At 46.3% G+C, this 20933-nt stretch overlaps 1 protein-coding gene across 3 annotated transcripts in view; it reads right to left on the reverse strand.

Moving 5' to 3' along the window:
• Positions 1 to 249: 249 nt before the first annotated feature.
• Positions 250 to 20933, reverse strand: part of SNED1 (sushi, nidogen and EGF like domains 1) — a 152930-nt gene continuing 132246 nt past the window's right edge. For 2 of the 3 annotated variants that reach the window (XM_038749194.1, XM_038749193.1), the window contains 7 exons: positions 20395 to 20477; positions 17477 to 17575; positions 11778 to 11894; positions 10827 to 10914; positions 5836 to 5919; positions 4958 to 4995; positions 250 to 702 (listed from right to left, as the gene is read on the reverse strand). In XM_038749194.1, the coding sequence (XP_038605122.1) occupies positions 4959 to 4995; positions 5836 to 5919; positions 10827 to 10914; positions 11778 to 11894; positions 17477 to 17575; positions 20395 to 20477 (508 nt within the window). In that variant the 3' untranslated portion in view covers positions 250 to 702; position 4958. Of the gene's footprint in view, positions 703 to 4957; positions 4996 to 5835; positions 5920 to 10826; positions 10915 to 11777; positions 11895 to 17476; positions 17576 to 20394; positions 20478 to 20933 lie in introns of those variants that run through there. The other variant, XM_038749195.1, reaches the window with a different exon arrangement.

Consider the following 20933-nt stretch of genomic DNA (forward strand, 5'->3'; position numbering starts at 1 on the left):
ATGGTTTTATTCCTGCTGCCATGGCTTAGTGGAAAGAGCCCGGGCTTGGGAGTCCGAGGTCGTGGGTTCTAATTCCGGCTCTGCTGCTTGTCAGCTTGCCCAGAGTCACTTCTCTGTGCCTCAGTTACCTCATCTGGAAAATGGGGATGAAGACTGTGAGCCCTTCGGGGGACAACCCGATTACGTTGTATCTCCCCCAGCGCTTAGAACAGTGCTTGGCACATAGTAAGCGCTTAACAAATACCGACATTATTATTATTATTATTGTTATCAATTGCTACCTCTGAAAAGAAGGGAGATTTCTATTTTTTTTTAACGCTGGTCTTGGGATCCAGTTTTCGGTCATTGCAACTTTTAACGGCAGTCAGTTGGTGGAGCCCAATGCACACGGACAGCCGCATTCGTATTCCAGAGAAAACCACAGCCCCGGTCACCCAGAAAGCCGCCGGAAAAGACCGAGGGAGACATTTCAGCGTCGCTTGTCTTGGTGGGTAAAGACAGATACCATAGGAAAGTCGGTCCTGCCTCGAAGGAGGGAGAAGGGGGTTGTGCGGCGTTCAGACGTGACTGTTTATCCCAGAGAGGCTTGCGAAGAGCGGAGGCAGTCAGTAAGGTGTCTCCTGATTCTTCTAGTAGATCTGGTGTTCCTGGGGTTTAAAAGCTCTTGGAGCAGACAAGCCGAAACCACCCTTGTTTGGGATCCTAAGAAAGAAAGATTTTGCAGTTAGAATGCCTCACCCGTTCTAATTCCACCTTCTTTCTGCGTCCCCTAACGGAAGTGAGGTTCTTTGGCCAGTTAGTTTAGTTTTGGAACTATTTTTTTTTATGGTACGGGTTGAGCGCTCACTATGTGCCTTGCACTTTTCTAAGTGCTGGAGTAGATCATCATCATCATCATCATCATCAATCGTATTTATTGAGCGCTTACTATGTGCAGAGCACTGTACTAAGCACTTGGGAAGTACAAATTGGCAACATATAGAGACAGTCCCTACCCAACAGTGGGCTCACAGTCTAAAAGGGGAGACAGAGAACAAAACCAAACATACTAACAACATAAAATAAATAGGATAGATAAGTACAAGTAAAATAAATAAATAAATAAATAGAGTGATAAATATGTACAACCATATATACATATGTACAGGTGCTGTGGGGAAGGGAAGGAGGTAAGATGGGGGGATGGAGAGGGGGACGAGGGGGAGAGGGGGGATACAAGGTTATCAGGTTGGATATAGTCCCTGTCCCTCTTGAGGCTCACAGTCCAGGTGGGAGGGAGTAGGATTTAATTTCCATTTAACAGATGAGGAAACTGAGGTGCAGAGAAGCTGTGACTTGTCCAAGGTCCCAAAGCAGACAAGTGGCAGAGATGGGATTAGAACCCAGGTCTTCTGATTCCCAGGCTTGGGTTCTTTCCACTAGGTCATGCTGCTTTTCAAGTCATGTTATAATGATGATAATAATAATAATAGTGGCATTTGCTAAGCACTTACTGTGAGCCAAGCACTGTACTAAGTGCTGGGGTGGATACAAGATAATCCAGTTGGATTCAGCCCGTGTCCCGTGTGGGACTCGCTGTCTGAAGGAAGCAGATATTGAATTCTGAGAAGCAGCATGGCTCAGTGGGAAGAACGCGGGCTTGGGAGTCAGAGGTCATGGGTTCGAATGCCGACTCCGCCAATTGTCAGCTGTGTGACTTAAGGCAAGTCACTTCACTTCTCTGCGCCTCAGTTCCCTCTTCTGTCAAATGGGGAAGAAGACCGTGAGCCCTGTGTGGGACAACCTAATCACCTTGTATTCCCCCAAGCGCTTAGAACAGTGCTTTGCACATAACGCTTAACAAATTCCATTATTATTATTATTAAGTCCCATTTTACAGATGAGGAAACTGGAGCACAGAGAAGTTAAATGCCTTCACGAGGTCATGTGGCAGAGCAGGATTAGAACCCAGGCCCTCTACTTAGCCATGCTGCTCTTTCATTTTTGAAGTGCAATTTCATTACATTCTGGGCACTGTAGTAGGTGAAATGGTTGAGGGAAGTTGACAAATGCCTTTTTTTTGTTGGCCAGAAACAGGCCTTGTCCTCTTCTCTGACCTTTTCCAATTTGTACCATTTCTCGGGTGATAGTGACTTCCAAAGCTACCCTGCGCTCTCGCTCTCTTCTCTCTGGCCAATGTTGGGTTTTTTTGATGAGGTAAATTGTGTCTGGGTGTGTCCAAGCATTAGCTATAAATGCTTCATCAGTTAACTTGGCCTCCTCTTTTCCTGCTGCCGTTTGAGTGTATATGGAGCCAATCTTTTTTGTTATTGTTTTTTAAAAAATATTTGGATTTCCACGTCTTTCTCGTGTTTTCACCAGCCATGTGGGACGTGTAAATGTGTTTGGAGAACCATGCGTTTTGCGAAGGCATTTCTTACCTACCTTGGAGAAGGAAACAGGAGCTGAAAGGTTAGAACCTCCAGATTAAAAAGTATATTTGGTCAATTCCCACCCCATTCCCACAGTAATCATGTAGCTCATTTGCAAGTTCGCACAACAGGCTTTTCATTCATTCATTCAAGTGTATTTATTGAGTGCGCAGAGCACTGTACTATGCGCTTGGTTAGAGAACCAGCGTGGCTCAGTGGAAAGAGCCCGGGCTTGGGAGTCAGAAGTCATGGGTTCTAATCCCGGCTCCTCCCACGTCTGCTGTGTGACCTTGGGCAAGTCACTTAACTTCTCTGAGCCTCAGTTCCCTCATCTGTAAAATGGGGACGAAGACTGTGAGCCCCACGTGGGACAATCTGATCACCTTGTATCCCCCCAGCGCTTAGTGCTTCGCACGTAGTAAGCGCTTAACAAATGCCATCGTTATTATTATTATTACAAATCGGCAACATATAGAGACGGTCCCTACCCAGCAACAGGCTCACAGTCTAGAAGGGGGAGACAGACAACACAACGAAAAAAAAGCTTAAATGTTTAGACTGTGAGCCCACTGTTGGGTAGGGACTGTCTCTATATGTTGCCAATTTGTACTTCCCAAGCGCTTAGTACAGTGCTCTGCACACAGTAAGCGCTCAATAAATACGATTGATGATGATGATGATGATGGTAAGAACCTGTCTCTACAGCTCGCCCCCCTCTCCCAGAGTGGGGGTCCTCTAGGTGTTGCTCAAAGCGGCAGGAACAGATTTTTGGGTGAGACCACCTCTCTTCTAAGCGAGGGAAGAATCTAACCCGTACTTTTATCGATCTGGAGCTTTCCTCATCTTTAAGTGAGCGACCGTCATTGGGGGTGTCTCTTTCTGGCACGGGTCGGGAGAATAATTGGAAGGTGGAAGAGACTGATTGAGAAGTGGGAGTGGGAGTTGAGCAGGGGGTGTGGAAACAACTCACCCCGTTGCTATCAGCAGGACTCCTGGACATAGTGCGCTGCTGCCTGATGGGGTGGGGGGTCAGGGGATGAAAGATCTAGAGAGGAGGGCGTGTGTGGAACGGGGGGAAAGAGAGGTACATGGTTCCATTCACTCAGCACCTCCACTGCTGAACTTGCCACCTAAAGTGTTGCCAATAAAGAGGGGGGGCTAGCCAGCTTTCACAGCTGCGGCAGAGCCTTGCCCAGGTTGCCCTTAAGAAGCCCTTATCTTCCGCGGGGCCTCACCCATCCTTCAACTCGGAGAGTTAGTCATTTCAGGGAACGATTCCACACGGTTGGGGAATTCTGACAATCCAGGTTCGTAAACAGGTTTAACCCTGGAGTTTGGAGCCAACGATCTTTCCGTGGAAACCTTTGTAACTTTACTTAAGGGTCAGGAATAGGAGAAGCAGCGTGGCAGGAGGAGCAGTGTGGCTCAGTGGAAAGAGCCTGGTCTTTTTTTTTTTAATAGCATTTATTAAGCGCTTACTATGTGCAAAGCACTGTTCTAATCAGTCAGTCAATCGTATTTATTGAGCTCTTACTGTGTGCAGAGCACTGTACTAAGCGCTTGGAAAGTACAAGTTGGCAACATCGCTGGGGAGGTTACAAGGTGATGAGGTTGTCCCACGGGGGCGCTCACAGTCTTCATCCCCATTTTACAGATGGGGGAACTAAGGCCCAGAGAAGTGAAGTGACTTGCCCAAAGTCACACAGCTGACAAGTGGCGGAGCGGGGATTTGAACCCAAGACCTCTGACTCCAAAGCCCGTGCTCTTTCCTCTGAGCCACGCTGCTTCTCCTGCCATGCTGCTTCTCCTATTCCTGATCCTTAAGTATCCACGGTCTTGGGAGTCAGAGGTCATGGGTTCAGATCCCAGCTCCCCCACTTGTCAGCTGTGTGACTTAAGTTCTCTGTGCCTCAGTTACCTTATCTGTAAAATGGGGATTAAGACTGTGAGCTCCCCGTGGGACAACCTGATCACCTTGTAACCTCCCCAGCGCTTAGAACAGTGCTCTGCACATAGTAAGCGCTTAATAAATGCCATCATTACTATTATTATATTATTGTAACCTTCCCAGCGCTTAGAACAGTGCTTTGCAAATAGTAAATGCTTAATAAATGCTATAAAAATAATAATAATGATAATTATGGTCTTCGTTAAGCGCTTACTATGTGCCGAGCACTGTTCTAAGCGCTGGGGTAGATGCCAGGTAATCAGGTTGGGAGGGCTCACAGTTTTAATCCCCATTTTACAGATGAGGGAACTGAGGCACAGGGAAGTTAAGCAGCTTGCCCAAGGTTGCACAGCAGACAGGTGTCGGAGCCGGGATTAGAACCCGTGTCCTCCGACTCCCAAGCCCGGGCTCTTTCCACTGAGCCACCCTGCTTCTCCTGTCACACTGCTTCTCCTATTCCTGATCCTTAAATAATGTTACAAAGGTTTCCATGGAAAGACAAGTGGGCTGAACCTGCCCACTGAAGATATGATACAGAACAACAATTTGGTGTCAGGGTGGAAAAATATTTAAGTCCAGCTGGAGACAGTTGACTTACCTTAAGTCCTCTTCAGCGTTTGACTGTTACTCAGTTTCCTGAAATAGAGAGTTTGTGTGTGTGAGAGAGAGAGAGAGAGAAAAAATGAAAATGAAACTGCATCCATAGCATATAGGCTTATCCAAAGCACTATCCCTTCCAGATTATTAGTGAGCATGGAAACAGGGTTAGTATGAATAATTGAAAAAGAAAATCCCCAGATCTTCTTTTTTATTATTTTTATTTTGTTATTATTGTTATTGCATTTAAGTGCTTACTGTATGTCAAGCACCGTTGTAAGCATTGGGGTAGGCCAGACAGTCAAGCCTTCCACAAAACTGCCATTAAATAGACAAAAAGACTACTTTGAGTTGCACCATGTTTTATTTTCCCTTTTACACTCTTTGACAGAGGTGTTCCTAAGCAGCAGAGGTGCCTAAAAGTTAGGCTGCTTGGGAAAAACAAAGACCCAAGTCACTGGTAAACTAGATACGAAACCCCTGAAAAATTGAGGGTAAACTTCTACTGCTGCCCGTTGACCCACCAATGATGGCAGGACTTCTCTTGCCTCCAGTTACCCTCCAATAAATGACAGAACCTCTGCTACCTCCAATGATGCACAGATTTTTCACAATACCAAAAATACCCCAGGCTGCCTTTCCCAAACTCTAAAGACTCCGTATATTCCTAAACAGAGGAGCGGGAGTTGGCAGAACGCTACTGTGGCTGTCTGCTTTTCAGTGGAAAACGGGCACCTGCCTTTCCTTCACCCGTTAGAGTGCCCCGAGTCCAGTGACGTCGACTGCGATATGCTGTGCCTTAATCTGAGCGGCACACACTAGCTGTTCTCATCCCCGGTATCGCCACCTGTAAGCCCTCCGAGCTTCGGGTGCCGGTACCTGTTTGGCGTCTTCTTTGAAGTCGTCCCCTCGCAGCTCTCCTTGTAGCAGATGTCCTGGTGGATCTTGTAGACCCGTTTATACCTGTTGGCACGAGAAAGGCCAAGAGCTAGTGAGCTTCACAACGCCTCCCGAGTGTCCTGAGCTTCAAGCGCGGGGGAGTCTCCCGAGGCCCTCAATTCCCCCTGAACACCGAATTTGGTTTTAGAGGGTACGCTTTGGTAGGGCAGGGTCTTCTAAGTCGCTCTGAACAGTGCCAAGTGGATGTTGGATGAAGGTGATCGGAACATTGGTGGGTAGATCACTCCCTTCACCTACCGACCACGTCAAATAAGGATGACTTTTTCAAGGACCAAAACTGTAACCCACACCTGTCTTACTCCACCAGTAGAATCAAGGCCCTGTCATTTCCAGCTGTGAACACAGAGGGAAATACTAGAACTTCAAATGTTGAACGTTGCAATATGGCAGACTAGCAGTATACCACAGGAGGCCTATGTCTCCTGAAAAAGAGGAGTGTTCTCTGACCATGCCAAATCCATAAGCAACAGAAACCTAGGAAACCAGCAGTTTTTGATTTGCCGGATCTGCCCAGGGATCCCCACACTGCCTCATGGTACTTGGTAAGCTCTTACTATGTGCCAGGGTGGCACTTATGTGCTTAAGTGAAGGGGTGGATTCAAACAAATTGGGTAAAACACAAGCTTCTATGCTATGCCTAGCACGTGGAAGAAAATCAGAAGTGGCAATATGGGCAATTTGGTGATTAATCAGTGGTATTTATCATGTGCTTACTGGATGCAGAGTGCTGTATTAATTGCTTGGGGGAGTACAGTTAAGTAGAATTGGTAAACACGATCACAGCCCACGAGGAGCTTACGGTCTACAGGGGGAGACTGATGGTATTTATTAAGCGCTTACTATGTGCCAAGCACTGTTCTAAACACTGGGGTAGTTACAAGGTAATCGGGTTGTCCCACATGGGGCTCACAGTCTAAAGCCCCATTTGACAGATGAGGTCACTGAGGCCCAGAGAAGTGAAGTGACTTGCCCGAAGTCACACAGCTGACAAGTGGCGGAGTCGGGCTTAGAACCCGTGACCTCTGACTCCCAAGCCCAAGCTCTTCCCACTAAACCACGCAGCTTCTCTAAGGGAGAGGGATGTTTAAATAAATTACAGACAAGAGAAATGGGAGAGGATAAGGATATGTATGTTAGTCTTGTGGGGATGGGGTGGGTATCGAATGCTTAAGGCGTGGCTCAGTGGAAAGAGCCCTGGCTTTGGCATCAGAGGTCATGGGTTCAAATTCTGGCTCCGCCAATTGTCAGCTGTGTGATTTTGGGCAAGTTTCACTTCTCTGGGCCTTAGTTACCTCATCTGTAAAATGGGGATTAAGACTGTGGGACAACCTCATCACCTTGTGACCTCCCCAGCACTTGGAACAGTGCTTTGCACATAGTAAGCGCTTAATAAATGCTATTCTTATCATTAAGGGGTACAGAACTGCATGCATAGGCAGTGCAGAGGGGAGGGCAAGTAGGGGAAATGAAAGTAGTTGGGGAAGGTCTCTTGAATGAAATGTGATTTTTTTTTTAGGAGGACTTTCAAGGTGGGAAGAGTGGTGGTCTACTGGTTATAAAGAGGGAGGGAGTTCCAGGACAGAGGGAGACCGTGGGCGAGGAACTGGCCGGGAGACAGACGAGATTGAGGTACAATCAATCAATCAATCATATTTATTGAGCGCTTACTGCGTGCAGAGCACTGTACTAAGTGCTTGGGAAGTACAAGTTGGCAACATATAGAGACAGTTCGGAGTTAGAGGAGTGAAGTGTGCCAATTGGATTGTAGGTGATCGTTCAATCGTATTTATTGAGCGCTTACTGTGTGCAGAGCACTGTACTAAGCGCGTGATCAGCTAGGTAGGAGGATAAGGATAGGTTAGGATAGGTAGGATAAGGTAGGAGGGGGATTGCTGATTGAGTGCTTTAAGTGGCCCAGGCAGAGAAGGGAAAGCCAGAGGTGTAGGATTCCTGCAGCTTCTCCGACACTGCTTCCGCTTTATTTCTGATCAGTCGTTTTGCATGAAGCTCCTGGAGACCCGCATTTGGGAGGCAGCAGGTAAGCTCCGGGACCTGGGGAGCCGCAGAACCTTTCCCAAGGCTCCAGGCACCAAGGAGAAGGTAGGAATGGCCAGGGAAGAGAGCTAAGGGAGCGCGGGTTGGCGGTACAAATCCTAGGGTCTTTTTCCTCTCATACGGTGATTTACAACTTGGGGGCATGGGAGGGTAAAGGAAGGGGTGGATCTTGTCTTCTAAACCTCATTGTTAATTTTCCAGTGGGATTTATTGAGTGTCTACTGAGCACAGAGCACTGTTCTCAGTGTTTGGATGGGTACAATAATAATAATGATGATGGTATTTGTTAAGTGCTTACTGTTCTAAGCGCTGGGGAGGTTACAAGGTGATCAGGCTGTCCCACGGGGGGCTCACAGTTTTAATCCCCATTTTACAGATGAGGTAGCTGAGGCAACTTAGATGAGGTAACTTAGAACAGTGCTTTGCACATAGTAAGCGCTTAATAAATGCCATTATTACTATTATTATTATTATTGTTAGTCGGGATAGCACTGTTGTCTGGACTAGAATAGTGGCTGTTAAGATAGAGAGGAAGGAGTGGGACTCGAAAATGTTGTGGAGGAAGCACCAACAGGATTTAGCATGTGAAATAGAGTCCGTGAGATCTGAAATTGAATGAGGAGTCAAGAATAATATTGACTGCGTGGACTGTATTTTAATTTGCCTTTCAAGCTATTTGCTACCATTTTGTGGTAAACAGTGAAGAGAGGTTGGGAAGTATGTGCTTGGCCACATGAAGGTTGAAGCTTGAGAATCTATCGAAAAAAACAAACAAAACCTCCTAAAGTCTTGGAGAGCTGTACGAAATCCATGGTTCTCCCTAAGCGCAATTAAATTATGCCCGGGGCCACTCTAGGCCGAAACCATCGGATTGGTCATTACGAGCATGGTCATGATTTGATTATATGAAGCGGGGAAATGGGGCTAGCCTGAAGGAGTTGGTTTGATTGACAGCATTAGAATATTATCCTTTCTTCAGAGTGATTAACAAAACCGGGAACAATGAGTTCCAAGAAATAGGGGTTCATTCATTCATTCAGTTGTATTTATTGAGCGCTTACTGTGCGCAGAGCACGGTTACCTTCTCATCCTAAACCCAAAACGGGCCTGGGGTCTGGCTTCTAGGCTATGCCTTAGATTAACCTGCACCTCTGTCCCTCGCTGCCGGCTTAAGTCCCAGAGGAGGCTGAAGTTGCCATGAGATTATCACATTAGAACGTGAAACCTCTCCGCCCATCCCTACCTTTTCCCCTCATTCCGTTGGCCAACGTAATAAAGTTGGAAAAGATGTCAGAAACAAGATGACTTTCAGAAGAAGCAAGGGCAAGTACTGCATATCGAGAGGAAAATCAAACACTGCACAAATATATGATGGAGAAGAGTAACTTGAGCAGGAAACACTGCTCTTAGGAAAGTTAGCACAGGCCCGGAAAACATGGAAAGGAAGAGAGGGTTATCTGGGCCTAGTTTGCATTGGGCATACTTCTATTAGGCTACTAAGTCAAGTTCTCAGGTTCACAATTTGAGGACCACGAAACACTCGAAGAAGATGGAGATGACTGAAGGACTGGAAAAAGAAACTTGCAACACTCTGTAAGAAAATGTTAAAGGCCGTGAGGTTAGCCTGAAGAAAAAGCTGAGCAGTGATCGGGTAACAGTCTTCAAATTTTGAACTTTATACTGCCTCAGCACTTAGAACAGGGCTTGCACATCGTAAGCGCTTAATAAATGCCATCATTATTGTTACAAAATGGAGGGAAAATGACCTTCTTTTCTCCATTTTCATTGAGGACCTTCAAGAAGAGATGGGCTGAAAATGCAGTGTGAGAACTAGATCTGGAAGAGTTGTTAAGTAATAATAATAATAATAATAATGATGGCATTTGTTAAGCGCTTACTATGTGCTTACTGTTCTAAGCGCTGGGGGGGATACAAGGTAATCAGGTTGTCCCACATGGGGCTCACGGCCATAATCCCCATTTTACAGATGTGGTAACTGAGGCCCCAAGAAGTGAAGTGACTTGCCCAAAGTCACACAGCTGACAATTGGCAGAGTACTGGCATAGACTGTAAGCTTCCTGAGGGCATGGATCGCAACTACCAGCTCCATTGGACCAACTCTTCCAAGCGCTTAGTACAGCACAGTGCACACAGTAAATGCTCAATAAATACCACTGATTGATTGACTACTTCCTAAGGGAAGTTGTGGAGCTTCCTCTTAAGATCTCTTAAATTAGGATTTAAGATCTTCTCTGTGTGTGATGGGATGGGGCGCTCCTTTCAGGAAGCCTTTTTTTTTTAAAAAAAAAAATGGTATTTGTTAAGCTCTTACTTATTTCCAGGCACTGTATTAAGTGCTGGAGAACATACCAGCTAATCGGTTTGGACACAATCCACGTCCCAGCGTGGCTCAGTGGAAAGAGCGTGGGCTTTGGAGTCAGAGGTCATGGGTTTGAATCCTGGCTCCGCCACATGCCTGCTGTGTGACCTTGGGCAAGTCACTTCACTTCTCTGAGCCTCAAAATGGGGATAAAGACTGTGAGCCCCACATGGGACAACCTGATCACCTTGTATCCCCCCACCAGTGCTTAGAACAGTGCTTTGCACATAGTAAGCGCTTAACAAATGCCATCATTATTATTATTATCTTACAGCTGCGGTAACTGAGGCACAGAGAAGCAAAGTGACTTGCCCAAGGTCACACAGCAGACAAGTGGCGGAGCCAGGTTTAGAACCCAGGTCCTCTGACTCCCAAGGCCGATCCCTTTCCACTAGGCAACGCGCTGCTTTCTTTCAGTCCTACTGTACTGTGGCAACCTCTAAGGCCAAGAGGGTATGTATGAGCCAAGACTTACACATAATGGCAGACTCCTCCTTCCCAGACAGGAAAGGACTTCGTTTCCGAAAATAGCCGCGTGCAGGAGTGTGGCACCTTCTTACAGGCTATCCGGGGAGAAGGAAATAGGAGTTGAGTTATGAACGACTATCACAAAGGCAGAACCCACCCGTGAGAAACCCACAAAACTTCTCCCTGTGAAAAGGTTGCAGCTCAAACAGTTCCACTCTCATTTTGCCTAACCTCCAGCGCAGGGAGGGTCTTGCACAGGGGTGGCAAAAAGGGAATAATCTCAGTTTTCTAAAATTGCTACCAGCCCTGTTTACATTTACCAGCGTGGGCATTGAAAGCATGTACGTCAGTGGCTGTGGCTGAGGATTGGATTTTCAATCCGAATGAACATTCTTGCCTTCATTTTGTCTAACTCTCAAAGGCCTCCCCCAATTTTTTGAACCCGAACCTAGTTGACGGAGTCACTGATTTATCAGTGCTTAGTGCAGTGCTTGGCACACAAACACCATTAGAATAGGGACTGTCTCTATATGTTGCCAACTTGTACTTCCCAAGTGCTTAGTACAGTGCTCTGCACACAGTAAGCGCTCAGTAAATATGATTGATGATGATGAATGCATCTCCCTATAGCATCACACCCGAGTAGACAGTGTCCATCCCTAGGAACTCCACACCCCATACTCTATCCAAATATTTTTTTGGAAGACAATAAAGACAATAAATTGTAAAATGTAAGAACGTTGCTGAGACTTTCTGCCCATCTCATTAGTACATGACATTGCTTTCTCTCTTCCCGAAGAGCATGTCTGATTTCCCGCTCTTCGGGGCCCCGACAGACACTAGTGAAGAATCTTGCCACATGCAACCCGGAACCTGGAGTTTTTCTACATCAGTGGTGTCGTAAGTCTGGGGCTGGGCCGGTCATAGCCCGGGAGAAGAAGCTGAACTTCTGACTTACATAGCTCGCAGTATCTGCCTTTGAATCCTGGGGTGCAGTCACAGGTGCGCAAATCCGTCCCGATCACACACGTACCCCCGTTTCTGCAAGGGTTTACCGAACAGTTCCTGTTGTCATCTGGAAACCAAAAGGCCATGAATGGTTAGTCCGTGTGACGCTAGGCTGGACGTGTTAGGAGAAGGACAGAGACCATCTGGTGGACGTTCGACGACTCCTCCCTACACGCGATCCCACATCAGTGGCCGAGGCCAGGGGAGCCTGTTGAAGGTAAGAAGAAGGGCCGTCCCATCTTGCCATCCAGCTCGGCTGGGAAGAGATTGAACCAAGATTCAGTTTAGGCAAAAGAACTCAGCCATTGCTTCAGGGAGCCCCAGACAAGCCTCTTGGGAAGTCTGGAATAGTTCAAACGGCTGAAGAGGATAGTTTCAGTGCAAGGAAGAGTGCGGGAGTTGTTTGGCAAACCCGACTCTCCCACCTAATTCCATTCTTGGCAGATGTAACAACGTCCCTTCTGTCCTGACCCTCTGTCTCTCTGTGCAAATTCCAGAGAAATACAGTAAACTCTACACAATAACTTGTGTCTGAAATACAAAACTCATTGAGACCTAATGCCATGGCCCCATGGAGCTGCATTTGCTTGGTTTGTCTTTGTCAGAGGGGTTATCATTACTATAAGCATTATCATTGTTAATTATTAGGATATTCGTTAAGCTCTTTCTATGTACCAAGCCATGTTCTAAGCGCTGAGGTAGATTCAAATTAATCAGGTCGGGTAAAGTCCCAGCCCACATGGGACTCAAAAGTCTAAATAAGAGGGAGAACATTAAATCCCCCTTTTACAGATGAGGAAACAAGCATAGAGACACAGCAGGCAACTGCCTGGACCAGGTTAGAACTCAGGTCTTCTAACTCCCAAGCCCATTTTGTTTCCACAAGGCCACACTGCCCCTCTTTACCTTCATTCTTTATCTTGGTTGCTTCCTCTCAGCCTTATTTAATATCTTATCTAGGTTATTTTTAATTGTAGTTTCTTCACTTTCTCTTCTCCACCAATTTCCTCTTTCATTTCTTTCAACCCACCTCCTCTATACTCGCCTTTCCTTGGAGCTTTGCCATATTTGAGAGGCCGGAATGAGCTCAAAACACCTTTTAGGATTTATTTGAACCTCAACTGCTTGAATGGAGGAGAGGATTATCAGCCAGAGGATATTCATTCATTCATTCATTCAATCGTATTTATTGAGCGCTTACTGTATGCAGAGCACTGTATTAAGCACTTGGGAAGTACAAGTTGGATATGTCCAGAGGTCACCCAGGAGTTAGAATTAGGGATTGCTTCTTGCCCAAATATAATATCTTTCAGAGCCTGAGGAACCATAGAAACAAATATAATAATAATAATAATGGCATTTAACTGCTTGAATGGAGGAGAGGATTATCAGCCAGAGGATATTCATTCATTCAATCGTATTTATTGAGCGATTACTGTGTGCAGAGCACTGTATTAAGCGCTTGGGAAGTACAAGTAGGATATGTCCAGAGGTCACCCAGGAGTTAGAATTAGGGATTGCTTCTTGCCCAAATATAATGTCTTTCAGAGCCTGAGGAACCGTAGAAACAAATAATAATGGTATTTATTAAGTGCTTACTATGTGCAAAGCACTGTTCTAAGCGCTGGAGGGGGGGATACAAAGTGATCAGGTTGTCCCACAGGGGGCTCACAGTCTTAATCCCCATTTTCCAGATGAAGTAACTGAAGCACAGGGAAGTGAAGTGACTTGCCCAAAGTCACACAGCTGACAAGTGGCGGAGCCGGGATTTGAACCCACGACCTCCGACTCCAAAGTCCGGGCTTTTTCCACTGAGCCACGCTGCTTATTTATTTAAGAGCTGGTATGGAGAGTAGCAAAAGAGAGGTTCTCCAATGCTAGGGCTAGAAGACAACTTTAGAGGCTATCTAATCCAACCTTCTGCCTTTACGCCAGATCTTCCTAAACCAGGCAGAAGAGAGACTCTAAGCAGATGAGTCATTACTTTAGGAGAGAGGCAATTTCCTCTCTCTGGAGAACTGGATCAGGGAAAAAAGCACAGAGTATTACAGTAGGCCCGAGATCTGTGTTTAGAATTCAGAATCATGTTTCCAAAAACAATGCAAAATAGTAAGTGAAAACACTGGAAAAAAAATTAAGAAATTGAGACAGAACCTATTTTATACACTGATGAATGGTCTGCTGTAAGCTCATTGTGGGCAAGGAACGTGTTTGCTAACTCTATCGTATTGTACTCTCCCAAGGGCTTAGTACAGTGCTGGGCACATAGTATGTACTCAATAAATACCATTGATTGATTAGAGAGTGAGCATTGAGAATGACACACTAGAGATGAGGCGAGGTTGGGTTGTTTGGTGGTCTCTTTCTGGACCCATGGACTTCCTCTGCACCATTTCTCCCAGCATCCCAACCCTGAAAATGTGGCCTTTCTCACTATCCCTTGTGTTCTCCGGAGAAGGATGCCCTCAACAGAATTCATTTGTTCTGGTTTGCCTGGGGCTATTTCAAATTTTTGAGGCATAAAGCTTTTCCTGCATCTCCGGATTGGCTAAAAATTTCTCAGCCTAAGAGATCTGGCTGGTAATGGGGCTTCTTTAAAAATCAGTCAATTTCTCATTTGCTTAATTGCCTCTCAGCCCTTTTAGTGGGAGTGTCTTCCCCAGATGGGTCAATGTTGGTGTGGGAAGATGAATTCATTTTCTATACCAGAGGTTTCCTCAAACTGGCTCATAAGACTAACCTAACCTGTTTCCACAGTAGTAGTAGTAGTAATAATAATAATAATAATAATAATAATAATGGCATTTTTTTAAGTGCTTACTATGTGCAAAGCACTGTTCTAAGCTCTGGGGAGGCTACAAGGTGATCAGGTTGTGCCACGGGGGGCTCACAGTCTTAATCCTCATTTTACAGATGAGGCAACTGAGGCACAGAAGTGAAGTGACTTGCCCAAAGTCACACAGCTGACAATTGGCGGAGCCGGCATTTGAACCCATGAACTCTGACTCCAAAGCCCATGCTCTTTCCACTGAGCCACGCTGCTTCTATCTTGGATAGTTCCAGTAATTTGGTTGCTATCATGCTATTTGGTAAAAGACACATTGAAAAATACCTGGGACCTGTCTTAATTGAGCCCCTGGGAAGGGGGGATGTATCTTGTAAAGTTACAATAATAATAATGATGGCATTTATTAAGCGCTTACTATGTGCGAAACACTGTTCTAAGCGCTGAGGAGGTTACAAGGTGATCAACTTGTCCCACGGGGGGCTCACAGTCTTCATCCCCATTTTATAGATGAGGTAACTGAGGCCCAGAGAAGTGAAGTGACTTGCCCAAAGTCACACAGCCGACAATTGGCGGGGCCAGGGTTTGAACCCATGACCTCTGACTCCAAAGCCCGGGCTCTTTCCACTGAGCCACGCTGCTTCTCAACTTTACAACTTTATGCTCAGTGCTGCAGATACAGAGAGCAGGTTTAATCAATCAATCGATCAGTGAAAAGGTTTTATCTCATCATTCCTCCACCACTGCTTAGACAAGCTCCATAGCAAATGACTTCTTAATTTTTCCTCATGGAGTCATTTTCTCCAGAGCCCTTATGTCATTCTTGTTGCTCTTCCTTCTTTCCCTTTAGATCGTCTATTTCAGGGGTACATCATTTGGGCAGGCCAGTGGGTTCAATCTGCCACAGCTATTGAGAGAAGATCAACTCTGTCCTATCTTGGTACCATTTCAGCCTCACCAACTCAACCAATTTGCTGCCCAATATCGACCTTGCCTCTCTGATTTCCCTCAGGATTGCCCTCCCAGTAAATCATTCTTTTGGGGGTTCTTTGACCCCATTAGATTATTGTTTGTTTTCCTCCTACTGAATCTCATCCTGCCATTTTCTGCCCCAATTTCTCACCCGTCAAGCTTGGTTTCTATTAACAGCATGTTATTTTATTTTCCAGCTCAATAACCATGCCCCCTTGACCATTTTTTCCAGCCATCGACTTATATTACCAAGGCCTCCACTGAACTCTGCAGCCTTCTCCCAGATCCTTGCCCTTATTTCATGCACTGATTTGAAGCATTATCCCAGTTGTAATCAGCTTTCCATTCATGAACTAATGCTGGTATCAAAGTTAGTTATTATGAATTTTTTTTTTACTGAGATGCCACGGAATGGGCTGTCTCAAATCCTTTCGTGAGACTGCTAATGATTACATTTGATCATCAATCGTTAATTTTGCAATCTACTAAATACATTGTTTTTGTGTCTCAAAAATTGTTCTTTAGAGGCTACTTATTGGCGAGTCGTAGATCTACATAGGCCCTTATTGTTCCCCTTGTCATCTGACTCCTGGCCCTACCCTTTCACCTGCATCACAAACAATTGCCATCACAGACACCACCGTTCATATATCTTTAGTTTCTGGGGAAATCCGTGAAAATTCAGGCCTGATACATTTTCAAACACGAGTAGGGCCAATGCAACACACAGACCATCTGGTGAAATGTTACTTTTATTTCACTTTCAAAAAAAATTATACATGAACATCTTCACTAGGAGTACATTGCATTTAAAACGATATAGTTCTTCATTTCCTGCAATTAAACGCTTTTCTACCCACATAGCCGACAGCTAACACAAATGCGTATTCGTAGAAACCAATGGGAGTTGAACTTTGGTGACCGCAACCATTGGAGATTGGTTGGCTGACTTCAATTTCCATCCCTCGGGTGCAACGGTTTGGGCACCTCTGGGGAGGCTGGAGGCTCTGAAATGGGGCCTTCCCCCAACAAAGGGGGCCACCAGACTGGGTGGGAAAAAGCCAGGGGTGGTTGGCTTTCCGTCCTAAGGGTGGGTTAATCTGGGAACCCGTCAGCTTGTTTTAGTTTTTTGATCAAAATGCCTCAGTACCGCAAGCGTAGGGAACAAATAGTCCTCCTTGGGCCTCTATCCTACCTCATTTGGGCTCCTGGTCTATTCCAGCTGGCTCCTCCCAAAAGCTAAGGTCTTTTTTTCCCATCTCAAGTCTCCTCCTGGGCCTCGGTTGCCTCTTTCGGGCATTCCCTCACTCTAACGCTCCTTCCCTGTTCTTTCCTCCCCCGGCTTGGTCCTGACTCGGGATCAGGAGTGTGTGGTGAGCGATGAAACGCAACTGGGTTGTTGGAAAATGGCACGGAAAGGCCGTATCAGAGAGCTTCCCAGGGCTGGCGGGGTGGAGGAGGGAAGAAGTCTGGGGCGGGAGGCGGGGAGGAGGGAGAGGGAATGATAAGGTGGAGGGTGTGAGACAGACAACCAAGAGAGGAGGGAAGGAGGCGAAGTAGAGCTTCCCAAGCGTTGAGGAAAGACAAGTAAGGGGAGGGATTTAGGAATGAGAGGCTTTCATAATTCAGTGTCTCGCAGATTCATCTGTGAGGAATCAAGAAGCGCACTGTTCCAATGTGTTCTCCCTTAAAGGGTCCTGCCTTGGAGGAATGCTTGGTATTTTTCAACTATCTTCACTGTAGATGAAGCATGTCCAGATTATCAAGGACGACAAGCGCGCCTGCCAGAGCTAAGTGCCTTCTGAGAGTGTGCTTGCTGCTTGCTGCTCACTTACGGACAGATCCCTGAAGTCAATACAGCAATCCCCTCCTCCTCCTCTCTTCCGACTTACTTTCTCTTTTCTTGTTCTCAGGCTCTGAGAGTTGTAGAGCCAAGCTGATCCGATTGGTGGACTCCTCCATGTTTTCCAGCTTCACAGGAGTCTCTGGTTCTAGAATAAACCACGAAAAGGTCCGGAATGAAAGAGCAGGTTACACCCGGGAACCCGTTTTCGTATTCCTGCCTATGCGCTCTGTGAACGGGTTTGCATTCCCAACTGTCTGTGGTGGAGAAATTTTGTGTTGGGTGCCTTTTTGGAGCTGCTGGATCTGTGGTCTCAATTGTTATTTGTTTTTAGTGGTATTTACTAAGTGCCAGGGACTGTACTAAGCGCTGGGGGAGGTACAGGCTAATCCGGTTGGAGACAGTCTCAGTCCCGCATGGGGCTCATAGCTTTAATCCCCATTTTAAGATGAGGTAACTGAGACACCGAGAAAATAAGTGACTTTCCTAGTTTCATACTTAAAGTCTTTATTTCATGGATAAGATTGTGTTCCTTGGGAGGGAAGGGTAATTGTGTGGTAGGTGATACTGGTGTTGTCTGACTTGTGTCACGGTCCCACACTTTGCTTCTCATGTAGTACTTTGTACAACCAGAGCCACAGTAATGGTGGAGGAACCACAGAAAAATTAATGGTAGTCCTGGATGTCGGAATTTCATTTTTAACACAAAAAGGGAGTAAAATGGGAGAGACCCGCTAGGTTCAGTTTCTGACACTTCATCAGTTCTAGAAACATCAACAATTCCACAGACTCCAATAATGACATAAGCTTTCTTGGGCCTGAGCATGTGTAATTCGGGCATTTGTTTTTCTTTCCGTTGGTGCCCTGGGTTGTAAGAAATGCTACCTCCTCCTCCTCCATCAAGGAGTTTCTCAGAGGCTTGTGGGAAATTTAGTCCTACAGAATCCTAGGAAACGTAGCTCCCAGAAAGGAATTTATTAGTCACTTTTCAGGCCCCTTTAATTATGGTTACATCTTCCATAGTGAAATCAATATTTACATGCCCCTGTTCTGTCAATAGAGAGTGTGGTGACCGTGCAGAACGGAAACTCCCCGTGGGCAGGGATCCCGTCTACCGGCTCGATTGAGGTGTGTTTTTCCAAGCGCAGGGTCCAGCGCTTTCCACAGTAAGCACTCAGTGTGCGTGTGTGCACATGTGTGCGTACGCCGGAAAGCAATGGAAGGCTACAAGTGGGTGCCCGCGTGACTGTGTTATTTGTATTGGAAGAAGACGATGGAAGTAGATTATTTTCTTTTAACAAACAAGCGAGCCCTCCCAATCTCAGCTTCGGTGCTTCAGGCCCCGAAGTCGACACACCACGGCAGGTTTGCTCAGGGGAAACCGGCAGACTAATCAAGAATCTCACCAACTCTTCCCTTTCTTTATGTTGCCAACTTGTACTTCCCAAGCGCTTAGTACAGTGCTCTGCACACAGTAAGCACTCAATAAATACGATTGATTGATTTCTAGTAAGCTGGATCCTGGTGCAATTAGGATGGTCATCTGTCTGCTTTTATCCCGGACAGTGTAGTTGTCACCGGGCCCACACCCTCTTCTGGTTTGGAAATGACACAAAATGCCTTGGCGTCTGGGATTTTTATTTTAAACGCCCAGCCTCCCGGCTCTTGCTGCCAAATCCCATTCATGTGGCTCAGTGGAAAGAGCCCGGGCTTGGGGGTCAGAGGTCATGGGTTCTAATCCCGGCTCCGCCACTTATCGGCTGTATGACTTTGGGCAAGTCACTTTACTTCTCTGTGCCTCGCTAACCTCATCTGTCGAATGGGGATTAAGTCTGTGAGCCCCACGTGGGACAACCTGATCACCTTGTATCCCCCCAGCATTTAGAACAGTGTTTCGCACATAGTAAGCGCTTAACCAATACCAACATTATTATTCACAGTGTCTCTGGAGTGAGGGAAGGACTCAGTGATCAATCAATCAATCAATCGTATTTATTGAGCGCTTACTGTGTGCAGAGCACTGTACTAAGCACTTGGGAAGTACAAGTTGGCAACATATAGAGACAGTCCCTACCCAACAGTGGGCTCACAGTCTAGAAGTGATCCCCTGTGCAATTCCCTCTTAAGGTTCAGAAGGACATGAGAAGGAGCATGACATAGTGGATAGAGCAGGGGCCCGGGAGTTAGAAGGTCACGGGTTCTAATCCTGACTCCGCCACTTGTCTACTGGGTGACCTTGGGCAAATCACTTCATTTCTCCGGGCCTCAGTTACCTCATCTAGAAAATTCAATTCAATCGTATTTATTGAGCGCTTACTGTGTGCACAGCACTGTACTAAGTGCTTGGGAAGTACAAGTTGGCAACATAGAGAGACGGTCCCTACCCAACAGTGGGCTGACAGTCTAGAAGTCTAGGGGATTGAGACTGTGAGCCCCAAATGGGACAGGGACTGCGTCCAACCGAATTTGCTTAGTACACCCCAACGCTTAGTACAGTGCCTGGCACATAGCACTTAACAAATACCATTATTATTATTATTATTATTACACTGCCTGCGTAACTCACACGGCAGAACATACATCTATTTCTTTCAGGCCCGCAAAGGTGTGTTTTGGTGTCCACGAGTGCTGTCGGGGGTCACTGCTCTGGGCCCTACATCTCTAGGGGTCCTCTTTGCCTCTTCAATGTCCCTAAAGTCTCCGAAGAGGAGCTCTCCTTGTACTCCCCCAAAATACTTGCTTTGGGCCGCTGGATCTGCCCTTGCTGTTTTGAACGTAGCAATTTGGTTCAGGTTGTATTGGTTTCGCATTGCCAGCTACGCCCGGACCGTGAATCTCTCCTACTGGAGGAAAGGCGGGGTGGGCACACCAGTTACACCAACCACTTTGAAAGCCCCGTTCATCAGCTGGACAGAGTGACGGACTACAAAAGGGAGCCTGGTCCAAAGCCCAAGGAGAAACACTTACGGGATCTCACGGTGACCGATTTATTGGGTAAACTGCTGAATTTAGCACTGATCCTTCCTCTGCCATCCACCAGCTCAGTAAACCTAGGAAAGAAAGGCAACTGATAAGCACTGGAATCCTGGACCTTGGATTCAGGCGAAGCCTGTGGCTGCATTGTGTTTTCTAACGGGCTTCTAATGGGTTGGGATGACCAGATTAGGCCAGATCCTTCAGGACAACCCGAGGTTTTAACGTCGTCGTCTTGTCCTAATTCCTTGGCTGACTTTTCCGGAGCTCCAGGGAGGTCTAGCAGAAACGGGTCCCCTTTCTGCTTTACTTTTTCTTTCTTTCTCCTTATTCAATCGTATTTATTGAGCGCTGACTGTGGGAAGAACACTATACTAGGCGCTTGGAAAGTACAATTTGGCAACAGAGACAATCCCTACCCGACAACAGTCTCACAGTCTAGAACAGGCATGAATAAATTCATCACATTCACTTATCCTGCTCAAAGTTGACCCTAGGGAGCCCATTCATTCATTCATTCATTCATTCAATCA

Source organism: Tachyglossus aculeatus, chromosome 7 (assembly GCF_015852505.1).
Source record: "Tachyglossus aculeatus isolate mTacAcu1 chromosome 7, mTacAcu1.pri, whole genome shotgun sequence".
In the NCBI taxonomy this organism is placed as follows: Eukaryota; Metazoa; Chordata; class Mammalia; order Monotremata; family Tachyglossidae; genus Tachyglossus; species Tachyglossus aculeatus.